Source organism: Dipodomys spectabilis, unplaced genomic scaffold (assembly GCF_019054845.1).
Source record: "Dipodomys spectabilis isolate Male_0828 unplaced genomic scaffold, ASM1905484v1 ptg000089l, whole genome shotgun sequence".
Classification (NCBI taxonomy): domain Eukaryota; kingdom Metazoa; phylum Chordata; class Mammalia; order Rodentia; family Heteromyidae; genus Dipodomys; species Dipodomys spectabilis.
The window spans coordinates 1976767-1992068 of NW_024870766.1; the positions used below are offsets into that span (position 1 = coordinate 1976767).

The 15302-nt window shown below is 33.1% G+C and overlaps 1 protein-coding gene across 1 annotated transcript in view; it reads right to left on the reverse strand.

Annotated features, from left to right (window-relative positions):
- The window catches only part of Casd1 (CAS1 domain containing 1), a 42694-nt gene that overhangs the window by 14684 nt on the left and 12708 nt on the right, over positions 1–15302 (reverse strand). Inside the window, exons 5-11 of the mRNA XM_042684688.1 lie at positions 15188–15250; positions 12609–12653; positions 12084–12207; positions 10476–10690; positions 7130–7552; positions 5634–5723; positions 217–336 (exon numbers count right to left, since the gene is read on the reverse strand). Coding sequence (XP_042540622.1) covers positions 217–336; positions 5634–5723; positions 7130–7552; positions 10476–10690; positions 12084–12207; positions 12609–12653; positions 15188–15250 — 1080 coding nt within the window. The remainder of the gene's footprint in view (positions 1–216; positions 337–5633; positions 5724–7129; positions 7553–10475; positions 10691–12083; positions 12208–12608; positions 12654–15187; positions 15251–15302) is intronic.

Genomic DNA, 15302 nt, shown 5'->3' on the forward strand with positions numbered 1-15302 from the left:
TCACTTGCCTATCAGTGGTACTACTGTACATTATCTAAATGATACTTTCCTCCTCTCACCAAAAAATTATCTCAAATTATCAGACTATAACTTTGATGTTATTTCATAAATTCAAATTATTCAATCTTATACTGACCTTACTCATATTTCCTCAAGAGTTAGGCATAGAAGCATGTCAAATTGAAAGAAAAACATAATAACTCAATGATTTCCTACCTGACATACTCTATGGATTCCAAAGTCGCCTTTGATCCAAAAATATGAGAAATGTCCATACCCTGTCTGAAACAGATATGCAGCAACCAGCACTCGAATATGCATGTACACAGGCAAAAACTGTTGACAAGAATAAATAGGTAAAACATATGGTGGCATAAACTATTCCTTGAATTATCATAACTTAAACATCAGCATACATATTTGTTTATAAAGAAACACCATTTTCATTTGGTATTAACTCAATGAAAACATTCTCAAGACATTATTATAGTAATGATTACAAGAATATAGACTTCGCAATCAGATGGACACGTGTTCAAATTCTAGTTCTGTTACTTCTATCTATAGGACATTAAGTTTTCAAACTCACAAAATGAGAATTTTACCTTCTTTATTAAACAGTTCTTAGTAAACACAAAGGAAATAATATATAGAAGGAATTTTATAGATTAATTTGCACCCAGGAGTAATTCAATGTATAATAGTGGCAATTATTAACCATCATACATCCTGATTATCCTGGATTTCATATTTTCTCAATATGAGGTGAAAAACAAGACAACAAACACTATTTCTTAAAAATTTAAGTCTTAGAGTTGTAAGTAAAATAACCAAATAACTACTTTTAATACTTAACAAAATACCTAATAAAATAAATATTTTAGAAAAAATATCTAAGCATAATTTAGAAATATCCCTCCCCTCCACTTTGTTTTTTGGATAGTACTGGGGCTTTGTTTTTTGGATAGTACTGGGGTTGAAACTTAAGGCTACCATTTAAGCTTGCTTGTGTGGCTGGTGCCACACCATTTGAGACAATCTTCCAGTCCTAACTCCTCTTCTATGAAACAACTGTTTAATACTCCTACTGTCTTCATCATGACGGAGCTCATTAAAATCATTTACTCTGATGTTGCAAAGAATCACATCCTCACTTCTAAGGAAAAAAAGCAACACACTTCAACTCAATGTATAAGGATCATGGGAAATGTTACTTTAATTCTCATTGTCTTACACATTTCACCTGACTACCAATCACTTTCAGCAGTATGTTCATCATCTCTTCAACATACTTGTTGCATTTGTTTTTTGTTTTGTTTTTCCTTTTTTCCTTCCTTTCTTCCTTCTTTGCTCCCTCCCTTTCTTTTCTTTCTTAAAATTTTATTTGAGACAGAGTCTCAATAGGTAGCCCAAGTTGGCCTTGAATTCATGATCTACTTGCTTCTGCAAGAGAGTTATGGTCTTACAACAATGTGTCACTGTGCCCACTTCTAATTTTGATTTTTAAAATATGATCTTTGGCCTGGTGCTGGTGGCTCACTCCTATAATCCTAGCTACTCAGGAGGCTGAGATCTGAGGATCGCGGTTCAAAGCCAGCCTGGGCAAAAAAGTCTGTGAAACTCTTATCTCCAATAAACCACCAGAAAATCAGAAGGCGCTGTAGCTCAAGTGGTAGAGCGCTAGCCTTGAGCTGAAGAGCTGAGGGACAGCGCCCAGGCCCAGAGTTCAAGCCCCATGACCAACAAAAAAAATAAATAAACAAAATATGATCTTTGAAAGGCTTGTAGAGTGATACCTAGCCTTTGGAATTGCTAAATTTCTATGGGTTCCATTTTACAAACTCATCTGATCACCTTTGCAAGTATCCAGCATAAATATTGTTTATGACAATAAAGTGAGTATAGGCATCTTTTGCATGTATGCTGAGATATATTTTTAGGTATTAATATTCTGGGAGAAAAACTTAAATATATCATAAATTTTCCTCATCTCCACTTCAACTGAACTGTTAAGATTCCTCATCCTCTAAACTGGTCTTCTCACTTATATTCCCTTGCCAACTACCTTGTTTACCTGTTTATTCAGTCATAAAATATTCTTCCCTTCCCAAATTTTGCTTAATCAAACCTTATCCTCCTTCATAGCAGATTAAAAACCCCAATACTGGCTGGACAATTATTAACTTCTATAGAGTTCTTTTTCACTAAAAGCTGAAATCCATCTATAAAAGCTACAATTTCAGTCCTCTAGAATAGCTATGTCCTACAGAAATAAAATGGGAGTCATCTGTCAATGTAGCTATCAGAACATTTAAAAATTTAAAAGAAACAAATGAAATTAATTTTAACAAATATATTTACCTTAATATATATAAAATATTGTAACTTCAGTATGTATAGGGGATAATATACTTTATTTTTACATGAAGTTTTTTAAACTTAGTATTAGTTTATTTTAATTATAATTCTCAGTTCTGACTAGCTACATTTGAAATGCTCAAAAGCTTTATGTAGCTACTGGTTACTACAGTAGAGTGTAGCTATAGATCCACAGTAGAGTACAGCAATAAATCCATAGATGTATGAATCTATGGATTACCGTAATAGGTAACCTTTCTTACATCTGATCTGAATTCAAGTATTCGAAACAGATGTCAAACCTATGTTAGCCATTCCCAATTACTTTAACCACTTTCCATAAAACATGCTCTCAAGTTCTTTGAGACTTGAGCTGAGAAATCTGGTAAATATATTTAAACAGCAAATACAATTCACTTAACTGAATGAAATATACTGTTATAACAATTTCAAGGTCCTACAAATGCTGGTCTATTATAAATTTCAAGCAACATTTCTGTTAAAATTTTACTACAATATATTTTAAACCATAACAAAACTAAAATACCAAGCTACGCTGAGAAACGTTAAGTGTTGTAGAGCATGTGACAGCACTCCTAGGCATTTGACCATGGTACTGGTAGAAAGAAAGGTAGCTTCTTACATGAACACACTATCATCACCACACCCAAGAAAATTAATATGAAAATAATAGCATCTACTTTAGAACTCAGATTTAAACATCTCTGATTATTCTTCTATACAATTAAAGAAAATGTATCTGATATGGTCATATATACCTATAATCCCAGAACTTTAGAGGTGAAAAGCAAGAGGATTTCAAGTGCAAGGTGAATTTTTGAGACTCTCAACAAAGGCTAGGATATAGCCCAGTGGTATATGCTAAAAATGTGCACATTCCTAGGTTCAATTCCCAGCACTAAAAAAATAAATAAATCTAGGGGCTGCAATCAAGAATAACACATTACATTTAGTTGTTCTTTCCTTCTGTCTCAGTATAAATGGTTTTTCTTTTCATCTTTCATCAGTCAAGTATCAAAACAAAATTTAATTTATATATCAATATATCTATATATCTGTTGTGTGTGTATTTAAAATATGTTTAACATTCTCAATACAAAAGAGTTAAGAGCTTGACTGACTCTGGTTTTATTCTTTTCTGGTTCTCCAAATTTCTTAATGAAACTCTCAGAGTTAAAAAACAAACAAATACAATACAGGGAAAAACAAAATAACAAATGCCAAGCAAGTGGTTCTCTCTCTATTAAGTTCACAGCATTTTAAATGAAGTACATATTTGATATGTAAATTTTATTTTAAAGGAAAATATACCAACAATCACAATCTGCTAGACCATCTGGGTTATTTTAATAGTCTTCTGCAATTTTTAACATAGTTTTTCTTTTGGCATGAAATATGGCACAAAGTTTGAAATGTTTTACTCAAAACATTAAAATAAGTAATTAAAATAACCATGGCAGTTAAAAGTTTTTAGTGAGATTAATCTCTCAACTATCCAGGAATAAAGTCTCAAAATATAAACTGTACTAACAATGTTTGTCAATACAGGTAATTTTTAATGACAAAATGTGATATAACAGAAGAGTGATATAGTAATTAATCATTACAAATGATCAGTTAATGAAAAGTATGTCTTTCCAGAGCAGGGTATTTTTTTTTGTCAATTAGAATGAATTGGGAGGTAATCTAAGAAGATATATTAGAATATTAGGTTTGTAAGTGATTATAATAGAAAGCCAAATTATCTTCATCCTATTATGATCTAAATTCTATCTGGAATCATTGACTTGAGAAACTTAATCTTCCATGAATTCTATTTTTTTAATAGAGATATCACCCTGTAATATGTCAGCAATTAATTATGTCTCTACATGGTATTTTCTTAAAACGAAACATGTTTTCCTCCGAAACTCAGTCTTTATTCATATGTCAGCAGTATTTCTCTAATTCAACATTCATCTCTAATCTCTATTTACTTTTTAGAGAATACGAATTCAATTCCAAGGTAGGCTTATAAACTAAGTCTTGTCATCTCCATCTCTCCTTGCTTCAGGTATCTCTAACTGTCTTAGCTCAACAGTAACTACTCAAATTCCCTAGCTCCAGCTTATTCATAGCTTCAATGTTCACAGGAACTTACTGTTGTTGCCACAAGTATACATATTATAGCCATATAATTTCAGTAAAAAGTACATGTCATTCCATTACTTTGTATCTTTCAAACATCCATAAAATCACCAATTTTTAGAAATAAGAGACAATTTTTACATATGTGAAAAATTATTTACTTTCTTATTGCTGTGCTGCTATGTAATTTTCAAAACATTCTTTGCTGATAACTTTTCTCTTATGTCAATTTAGCACTGATTCAAATACTGTTTATGAAAAGTCATGGACATATGTTTTATATTCACAAATAAAGGAATAAAACAGTTTGGGAGTCCCAAATTACAAATAAGTTTCTAATTTAAATTTCCTCTAAAAAAGTTTTCATCAGTCAGTTTGAACCTTCACTATGAAAGCCTAGGTGAAAAGTTGTTAGGCTCAGCCACAAAAAACTTTTTAATGCACTACAGCAAAATGTTACAATTAAGAATGAATAGATTTTCTTCTAACCCTGCCATATTCAAGGGTAGCCAAAGGTCAGGAAGAAAAGAGTTTCATCCAGATACAAAGGGCTATGGCTCACCAAAGCAGGGTCTTCTACTACATGCAGGAAGAAGTGCTTAAGAATGTGGCCTTGGGTGGGGCGCTGGTGGCTCACACCTGTAATCCTAGCTACTCAGAAGGCTGAAATCTAAGGATTGGGGTTCAAAGCCAGTCCGGGCAGGAAAGTCCAGGAGACTTTTAATCTCCAATACAACAGAAAACCGGAAGTGGCTCTGTGGCTCTCTTCAGCCTTGAGCTGAAGAGCTGAAGGACCAGTACCCAAGCCGAGAGCTCAAGACCCACAACCAACAAAAACAACAACAAAATGTGGCCTAAAATATAGAGCCCTTCAGCTACTTAAATGCTAGCATTAAAGATAAGTCAATTCAAATGAATTGTTCCCTTATCTTCTCGAACAAAACTCATTTTGCTTTTAGAATTATAGATGCACAAAGTCAGAAGAAGAATGAAAAGGTAAAATGATTAAATGGAAATCAAAAGGTTCTCTAAACAACAGAGAACATAGAAAACAAACAAACAAAAAGTACCCTTTAAGAAGCAGTAAAGTGATTTGTATCATCTGAACTTAAATTCAGATTACTTACTGTACTTGCTCCAGAGATATGATAAATTAAAATCACAAGTTGCATCCAGCCTTTCCATTCATCTGTTTGTTCTCTATTTAATACTTTAGTCTGCATAAAGGAACCAAAATCTGTTTAAAGATTCACCAAGAAGTAATTCTTTGGGTTATATATATTATATATTCTTAAAACACATCAAAAGTAATACTTCCATAAGAAAATCTTGGTGGGGAAGAGAGTTAAAAACCTTTCATTTCATGCTAAAACATGCAATTAAGCTATTTTAAATATAATTTGAAAAATAACTATAAACTACAGGGATTTTGAAGAACTTAGTTGATTTTTTACAGTTTTACATTAAAATTGCATTTAAACATGACAGATGTATTTGTAGATCTAAAAATGATATTTGATAACAAAATTTTGGAATTTCAGAGTTAAAAATTATTTTACAATTCTCATACGTTATTGAGAATAAGGTTCTACTATTATATTTTCCCTAGTATGCTTTTATTGGAGATGAAGAACAGATTAATCATCCTCATTTGAAAATTACTTTTGACGATAGAACTTAATTCAAATTAAATCACTCATTCCACAAAAGTTACACTAATATTCTGAGCAATGACAGCAATTTTGAATTAAGAAATTCAAAATATCATGAGTAGTCATTACATCATTATTTAAGTTCTGAATTTTGGGGAGATTTGCCTGATTAATAAATATAACATGTTTGTGCATATAGGAATTATATGTATTTATATAGAACAATATATTTAATTACATATATTTGTATATACATGAGATATTAAATAGTACCTAGCATGTGAAGGTGACTATAACATCAAAAGTCTTTCCACCTTCTCCATCTCTAAGCAGGCAATATTAACACTAAGTCAAGATTTTTTCCCACAGGTCATACTTTCCAACTTTTTACAACCTTTCACTTGATTCTGAATTTCCTCCAAATTATTTTGAAAAGCAAATGTTTATGGGGGGGAATGATAGAATGGGTGTGACACTGATCAAGATGTACTATACTCATAAATTAACATGTTGAATTAAAATCCTTTTGTACAACTATTTAAGGATAATTATTTTTTTTTTGGGGGGGGGGTCGATCGTGGGTCCTGATCTCTGGGCGTGGGGCTCTGTCGCTGAGCAATTCAGCTCAAGCAAACGCTCTAGCACTTGAGCCAAAGTACCACTTCCAGTTTTGTGGTGGTTAACTGGAGATAAGAGTCTCCTGGATATTCCTGCTTGGGCTGGCTTTGATCTGCGATCCTCAGATCTCAGCCTTCTAAGTAGCTAGGAGTACAGGCATGAGCCACCAGCGCCTGGCTAAGGATAATTTTTAAAACTAAAAAAAAAAAAAAAAAAAAAAATTCAGTAAGTGAAATTCCTTAACCCCCATTTGTATACATGTTTGAATATTCTGGCATAGTAAATAATATTTAACCTAGATTTTATTATGAGATCAAATGGATAACGTGAGCTAAAATAAAATCGATTCTTACCTCTTTTGTATTTTCATTGTAAAATATTCCCAAAACCAAGATATAGATAATGGGAATAAAGAAAGATGAATGAGTATAAAATTTGTTTTCCTTCATAAACAGATTTGCACGGTCACACATATAGAAATAAGCCATAATTAGGCCAAGTTTGCAGAAAGACTGTAGGAGTATTTCTAATGGAGACACAGGGGTATTGATAATATTTTTCTTTTCCTCTCCACTTTCCAAATCAGTACAAGGCTTATTCTTCCGATGAGCATTACGATGAATAATGTAAAAAATCAAATATCCAATAATAGATAATGTGAAGAAACAAGCAGCTAGCTTCTGTATGAGAGTAAGAGGAGGCTGAGGTTGACAACAGGAACCATCTACAGGCTTCAAAATCTTATTGCAATACACATTCATAAGAATCATGGCACTCTGTGAACAAATCAAGTTATTTGGTTATTATCTTGTCAGTGATGTATTTCACATTTGATTTTCTCCTGTGAATATTTTTGAGTTTTCAACACTTTTGCAACCATATTTCAAGCAGTCATGCACAAATAATAGTATTCCTTCAATCTGTAATAGCTAGTTCAGGGTGTTTTAAATTTCTGGTTATGATTCATAATAAGAAATTTGTTTATGATGTGACCTAGGAAATATTTACAGGAAACAATTCCTCTCCTTACTATTTGGAATATATTCTATGGTTCCATTCTTCAAGGAAATAAAAATAACCACATGGGGAAAAAAATGCCACACAAACCCCCATGGATTTCATGGTTACTAATGAATCATGACCTTTGGTTAAAAAAAAATTCTAACATGCCATGCACTGGTGGCTCACACCTGTAATCCTAGCAACTCAGGAGGAAGAGATCTGAGGATAGTGATTCAAAGCCAGCCAAGGAAAATTCATGAGATTCTTTTATCCAACTAATCATCCTAAAAAAAAAAAAAAAGAAAGAAAGAAAAAGAAAAAAGAAAAAGAAAAAATGCTGGAAGTAAGCTGTGCTCAAGTGGCAGAGCACCAAAGTCAAAAAGCTCAAGGATCACACCTTGAATTTAAACTCCAAGATTGGAACCAATAAATACTGACAGATGTCAAGGGCCAGAGTTTGAATTAGCAGAATTTCAAAACAAAAGATACCAGACTATAGGGCCCCAGCTTTTTTACATATATATATATATATATGAAAAAATATATATATAAATACTATATAGAGGGGTTACAGGTACATGAGTAGGGTAATGAGTACATTTCCTATCAAGCATTGTTACCTCGTCCTTTGTGTTTCCCCTACCAATCTTCAACTCCGCCCTTCCCCCCCCAAAATTGTAAAGTTCATTTTCAATATAGTGTCTTGTACATCTTATTGTTACAATGGGTCAACCTGTATCCTTATTTCAGAATTTTGTTATATCTCTTCCCCTCCCCAAATTAGAAAAATGTATATACAAGATGCAGGACAGTGGAATCAGATACAGTGAAAACAGGGATTATACCATGGGGGAAGAACTTGTTCAGCCACTTTGGAAAGCAGTATGGAGGTTCCTCAAAAGACTCCACATAGAAGCCAAGTGCAAAGAGACAAACAGCACATGGTCTCCCTGATAAGTGGATGTTAAATCCAAAATGTTAGGTGATACAACAAAATTAACAGGACTTAAGAAACAAAGGACTGCCCCACGACTGACAAAAAACAGAAACAAAGGACTTCCACTCATCTGGTCGAATCACTACTAAATAACTCCCATGCTGCTGATCACATGTATGATATATATGTCCACACCGGAGGGAAACCAGGAGGACAACACAGAACTAGAGGGAATCAGGGAAAAACATACAACAGTGGGACCCATCAACTGTACTGGACCCTGACCAAAATGAACTAAGCAATTCAATGGCAGTGATTGGAGGGAGGGAACAGCTGATGCTATGCAAAACAAAAGAAATGTACATATAACAAATGTGGAAGAAATAACTGTATTACAAAGCTCATTGAACTCATAAATGTTATAGACCATGATAGACAATTTGTTCTATGAAAGTTAGAATGTGTTTGTGACTTTAACTAAGCTTCACTATCCCACAATACTGTGAAATTTGGGAAATTATATAACCACTTAATCACAATAAAAATTTTGAAAAAAAAAAAGACTCCACGTAGGGCCCCCCGTTTTTAGAAGTGAAAAAAAGAATATAAAATAACTGTCATAGCAAAATTCTTAATTCTTAGCAAACATATTTGTATTTTTTTTGAAGGAGAGGAATAGAATCTCTGCTTTTTTTTTTTTTTTGGTCAGTTGTGGGGCTTGAACTCTGGGCCTGGGCACTGTCTCTCAGCTCTTCAGCTCAAGGCTGTGCTCTACCATTTGAGCCACAGTGTCACTTCCAGCTTTTTCTGCTTATGTGGTTGGTGCTGAGGAATTGAACCCAGGGCCTCATGCATGTGAGGCAAGCACTCTACCACTGAGTCACCTTCCCAGCCCCAGAATCTCTGCTTTTAAATCAGATATTCAAATGGTTCATGAGAGCCTCATAAAAGGTTAAGAACCATTGCTTTCTAAGAGAAAAAGAAAACAGGAACTATCTATTCTACTATGTGTGAAAGTTGTAACTGAAATTCTTTCACAGTTAATATAAATAAATCCCTATCAGTCAACCTGGGTTACATTCAATATCTACTCTGTATCTTGAATAATACTTAAGTATAACAACTCTAAGAAAATTTAAAAAATTTATTTATGGATTAAAATGTGTGCTCTTTTCTGAAGTTTAATTCTGTAATCATAAGGTTTAAGGCAAGGATAGCATAAAGCAGTATTTTTCCAGAGTATGCTAAGAAACGTATAGGGTTTTTTTTCTCTGTTTTTACAGTACTAGGGTTTGAACCCAGGCCCTCACGCTTGCTCAGCAGGCACTCTACTGCTGAGCCACACCTCCACTCCTTTCTGCTTTCATTATTTTTAGGGCTTGCTTACTTAATGCTTAGGCTGGCCTGGACTGCAGTCCTCCTGATGTTAGCCTCTTGAGGATTGCTAGGATTATAGGTGTAAGCCATCATACTCTGCTGGAATTTACAGATTTTATATAGGAGAATATGTATTAACAGTGATTAGCACTCTATAAACAAAGTTTAATTTCTCTCCCTTCCATAGCTTCTACTTTTAAGTATACTGAACTCTTATTTCTTATATGGTCAACTAGATAATTAAAAAGCAAAAATATTTCCAGATACATTCTTAAATAGACTATGAGTAATTTAAAATACAATTTAAAATATACTATTATAAACATGTTAGTCTATAACCAATAAAAATCATAGTCTCCATTTACCAACAAACATATTCTTACCGTCTCTCTGCTTGATTCAGGAAGATGTAAGCCATCCAAAGATTCCATAATCGTTTCTTGAGCAATTAATTTGGAAACGCTAAACATCTTAACATTTGACTTAGAATTTCTGGTGCTACTATTCAAAATACTGACTGCAGCTTCATTGTATGCATCTATCTTCTCATTAGTGATCATTTTCCTATTTTCACTTAATAGATCTTCATAAACAGGATCTGTGTGTGAAACACATTTTTTTTTTTAATTTATTTTTTTTTGGGTCCGGTCGTGGAGCCTGAACTCTGGGCCTGGGCGCTGTCCCTCAGCTCTTCAGCTCAAGGCTAGCGCTCTACTACTTGAGCCACAGCGCCACTTCCGGCTTTTTTCTTTTTGTTTATGTGGTGCTGAGGAATCGAACCCAAGGCCTCAGGCATGCAAGGCAAGCGCTCTACCACTAAGCCACCTTCCCAGCCCTGAAACACACTTTTAAAAACAAATTTTAAAAATCTTTATAGGTAGAAGCTATAACCATACAAATTAGTTGATCTACATTCAATATTTTGTTCATAAAAGTCCAGATTATACCAAGGAACTAAATATTAACTTTCTGCATAATGCTGGCCAAGGTTTACAATAGATTTTCTTGCTTATATTCAAATTTTGAGTCAACCAACAGCTTCCTCAAATTTAAGAAATATTTGTCTCTCCTTTACATACACAGCTTTGGTGAAAAATTTTTATGTTCCAACATGTCTTAAGAGTTTTGAAATTTTGGATCTGAAAACAAGAAATTAAAATTGAATTATTGAAGACTAATAAAGAATAATAGCCAATCTTTTTCTTTCCTGTTACTAATTAACTCTGTAAATTTTGTTCTCACAACTTAGGCATAATACAGAGGACTGAGGTCTGTCTAGTCTATTACTTATTACAAGTAATACTAGTTTACTTTTTCTCCTTTTAGTAAGAAAAAGGTTACCAGTGAGTTTGTGAATAAACAGGACTTGAGGAACAGGTTACCAGTATACTTTCTTATTTTGTTCCCCTTGATATCCAACTTGGAAATAATCTTAAGAGTTTCTGACAAACAATTCAAATTGCTAAAACATCCAAGGCATTTCATATTGTGTTAAGAATTAAGAAATGGAAATTGAATAAATTCTTGAACTGAGTTGACCTAATGCCTACTTCCTCTTGAAGAATTTCATTACAAAGTATAAACTAGCTGATATTAATTTAAATGCTCTGTGAATTCAAAAGAATATTTATTTCTAGTGATTCTAATATGAACATTATTAATAATTTTCTCTGTATTTTCCAACCACAATAAATACACTTTGTTAAAAAGAATCGCAAGTAAACATGCTATTTGCCTTTAGGATTTCTCTTTCTGCAGTCACTCTGCCTGCTCAGGTTCCTTAGAGGATTTTTAAAATTTATTTTATACTCATATTTATTAGTCTGCTCCTGAAAATTTAACAGCAAAATCTACTTTATTCTAATCTTGTAAACCTTACTCAAAATTTGTTTTCATAAAGCAGTTAATTCAGACTCCTGAAACAAGAGATAATAAAAAGCCATGCCTTAAGATGTATACAAAATGACACTTTTTCATTACTCATTTCTTACCTTGTAAGACCCAATAAACATCACTGGTCTTGGCCAATTTTTCCAAAAGTGGTGCTATGGAGGTAATGTTCATTTTATACTGAGAAAGTGCTTCACTGCTACCATTGTGAATCTTGATGGACCACTAACAAGTAATAATTAGGCATTAATTCAGTATTTATCATAGAGACTTTCAAGTATATAATTTACCTAATATAATTACGATTATAATTTTATTGTAATTCCCATTTTAGTTAACATTTAACAACATTTGGTCAAATTATTTCATTAAGTATATGAAGGCAGTTATAAAGACTTTCAATGTATATAATTCAAGAATAAGTCTAGATATAATAATATAGAGCTTTAAAATATTTACTAAGTTCATTCAAATCTTTTATTATTATTCCCTAGTCTGATTGATTTGAATAGGAATTAAAGTACAAACACAGCCAAGTATTCCATTTACATAAATTACCTTTTTTCTTTACATGTGTTCAGGGGTGAAACACAGATTATTAGGTCAGAACAAAAAAGAGTACTTACTGTGGCTGCTCCTGCTACAATCACATGGGGCTTTGCAACAGAACCCTATAGGAAGAAAACCTTTATAAATGTGTTGAACACCAATTACATCCTTTACTTCTTCCTTAAAATACAAACTCTGCTTCTTCTAAGTGCATCTTAATTTGCTAGAATTCCCTACTGGGTTCTGGTTACAATAAGATTTTAGACATCTAATGTCTAAAATCCAATGACAGGGCTATATGGCTACATAGCATAGCATAAAGCATACATGGTTACTCTTTTGCTGTTCTTAGGGGGAAAAATACTGAGTTTTAAACAAGACAACAGTATTCTGAACTGTGAGCAAACTGCTTTGAGTAAAGCTCTAGTGTATTATGTCAGTAAATTAAAAGATACTCATGGATGCCTATAGGGTATATAGTGTAAGTGTTAAGTAAAATACAAGGTCAGCTCCCTAAGGAAACAAAATCTTCTGGGAAAGCTAACTAAATTGATAATTATTAAAGATTGGAAGCAGAAAAAAATACTTGGAAATTCACACTAACTACAAATTGTAGTATTTATAATACAGTATGTATTGTTAGTATAATAGTATATATATGTATGTGTGTGTATTATAATTACAGAGCAATGAATAGTTTACTAAATACTTTCTCTTAAGCTATTTCAATATAGATTCTTATGCCCCATAGGTTATCAAGGAAGATGGTGTATATACACTATAAAATACATTCAGAACTACTGATATCATGTCAGGAATACTCAGAACTTTAATCATCTAACTTCTGAGGTCACTGCACTTTCTACACCAAAGATCAAAGATCTGATATTATATCAATGTTCATAAGAACCAAAAAAGCAAGAAATTTTATTTTAAAACCACACAAAATACTGCTACATTCTCATTATAAAAGTAATATATGTTCAGAGTCATGGAAAACTATTTCTAGTCTAACATGCTTTACTTTACAGTATAAAAGAATTTCTTTCCTTTGTCCTCATTCAGAAACAGCTCCCTTTCTTCATCTTCCTTACATAGGCTGTGACTGTACTTCTCCTCAGCATAACATCTTAATTCTCAAGTTCAAAGAGAAAATGTATAAGTGCTCCTCCTTCCTGCCCTACTCTTACAACTTCTTCATCTCCACATTCTTTTCAGAGGGGAGTAAAGAAATGAGTCCCCCTCTCTTCTCCAGATTCTCTCTTTTCACTTCTGAAACTTTGATCCATGAGTTATCTCCTCTAACTGACAATATCAATCTTGTACTGCTTCTCTACTCTCCTTCCTTCTAGATTAAATCATTCTTATTCTCAAAAAAAAAATTCTTTCTGCCCATCGATTTACTTATTTATTTGTCTGTTTGTTTATGGCAGAACTAGAACTTGAATTCAAACACTTAGGGCCTCCACTTGAGCCACGCACCCAGACCTCTTTTGCTTTATATATATTTTTGTTCAGAACCGGCCTGAGACCACAGTCCTCATACTTATACCTTCCAGTAGCTGAGTTCTCAATATGTTTTTGCTTAGGCTGGCCTGGAAGACTGTTCTTCACAATGTCCACCTTCCAAGTAGCTAAGATAATAGTCAATCTAACAGTCTTACAAGTTTTCCCCTCATACCCTTAGTCAACAGATTACATTAAAAAGCATTCTGTCCTCAGCCTGCTAATTCCTCACATCATGCCTCAATTTAACAAGATTTAATTTGAACTTCACTATCCATTTACACAACCTGTTACAGGCTATAATGAATTTGGAATTGACAGGCCCCTTAGTTTCATTCTACCTTATCTCTTTAAAGTGACACTCCTCTATTACTCATCTTTTACATATCCCATATGTTAAAAAGTTATTGCTACTGATGTTAGTTTTTCCTCTCTTGATTTTCTTCCCACCCCTTTCTACTTCCACTTCTCAGAATCTTCTCAGTAATGAAGTCTTCTCCTTAATCTCTTAAATTCCTTCCATTCAAATAACTTCAAATATCACTTTAATCCATACCAAGACTTCCCCAGTCTACCTAAGTCGCTCTGACTTCTTAATGACTATTATTCACTTAAGAATTAAATCTAAATTGCCAGTTTCCTCACAGTTTAGCCCAATTTCCTCCCACTATTCCACCATACTGCTTTTCTTCCACTTAAAAGTTTCAATCTCTCTCAAATGCCCTAAAAAATAAAATAAATCAATGTCCTTATTTTTAGGAAATAAACCCTGAAATATTTAAAAGTAGGGAAAAAACTAGACTGATAAAATATAGCTTACACTATCTTTCATAATCTAGTATCTGCTTGTTTAAGCCTCTCAAGTGCTCAGATTACAGATTCCATACCTAGCTTGATTATTTAGGTTTGAATTAAGATATAGCAGGAACAGACAATTTTACATCTGGAAAGTCTAGTGTGAACACAGTCTAAACAGTGGCAATGAGGCAAAGCTACTGAGTCAACACCTATCAGGGAAATGCTAAAAAAGCTAAGCTATGTAAAGAAGGTGAGTAGAGTTGAATAAGCAAGTAAAGATAAAAATAAAACTTCTTCACAAGCTTTTTAAATTTGGTTCCTCAAAAACAGACCTATGTTTTCAAATACAGACCTCAGTCCACACTTTGATACACTGTTTCATAGACCCATTAACTTCTGGATGCCATAGAAAATCCTGAAAGAGAAATGTTAGAAATAAAACAGTAAACAATATTCTTATTTAGCAC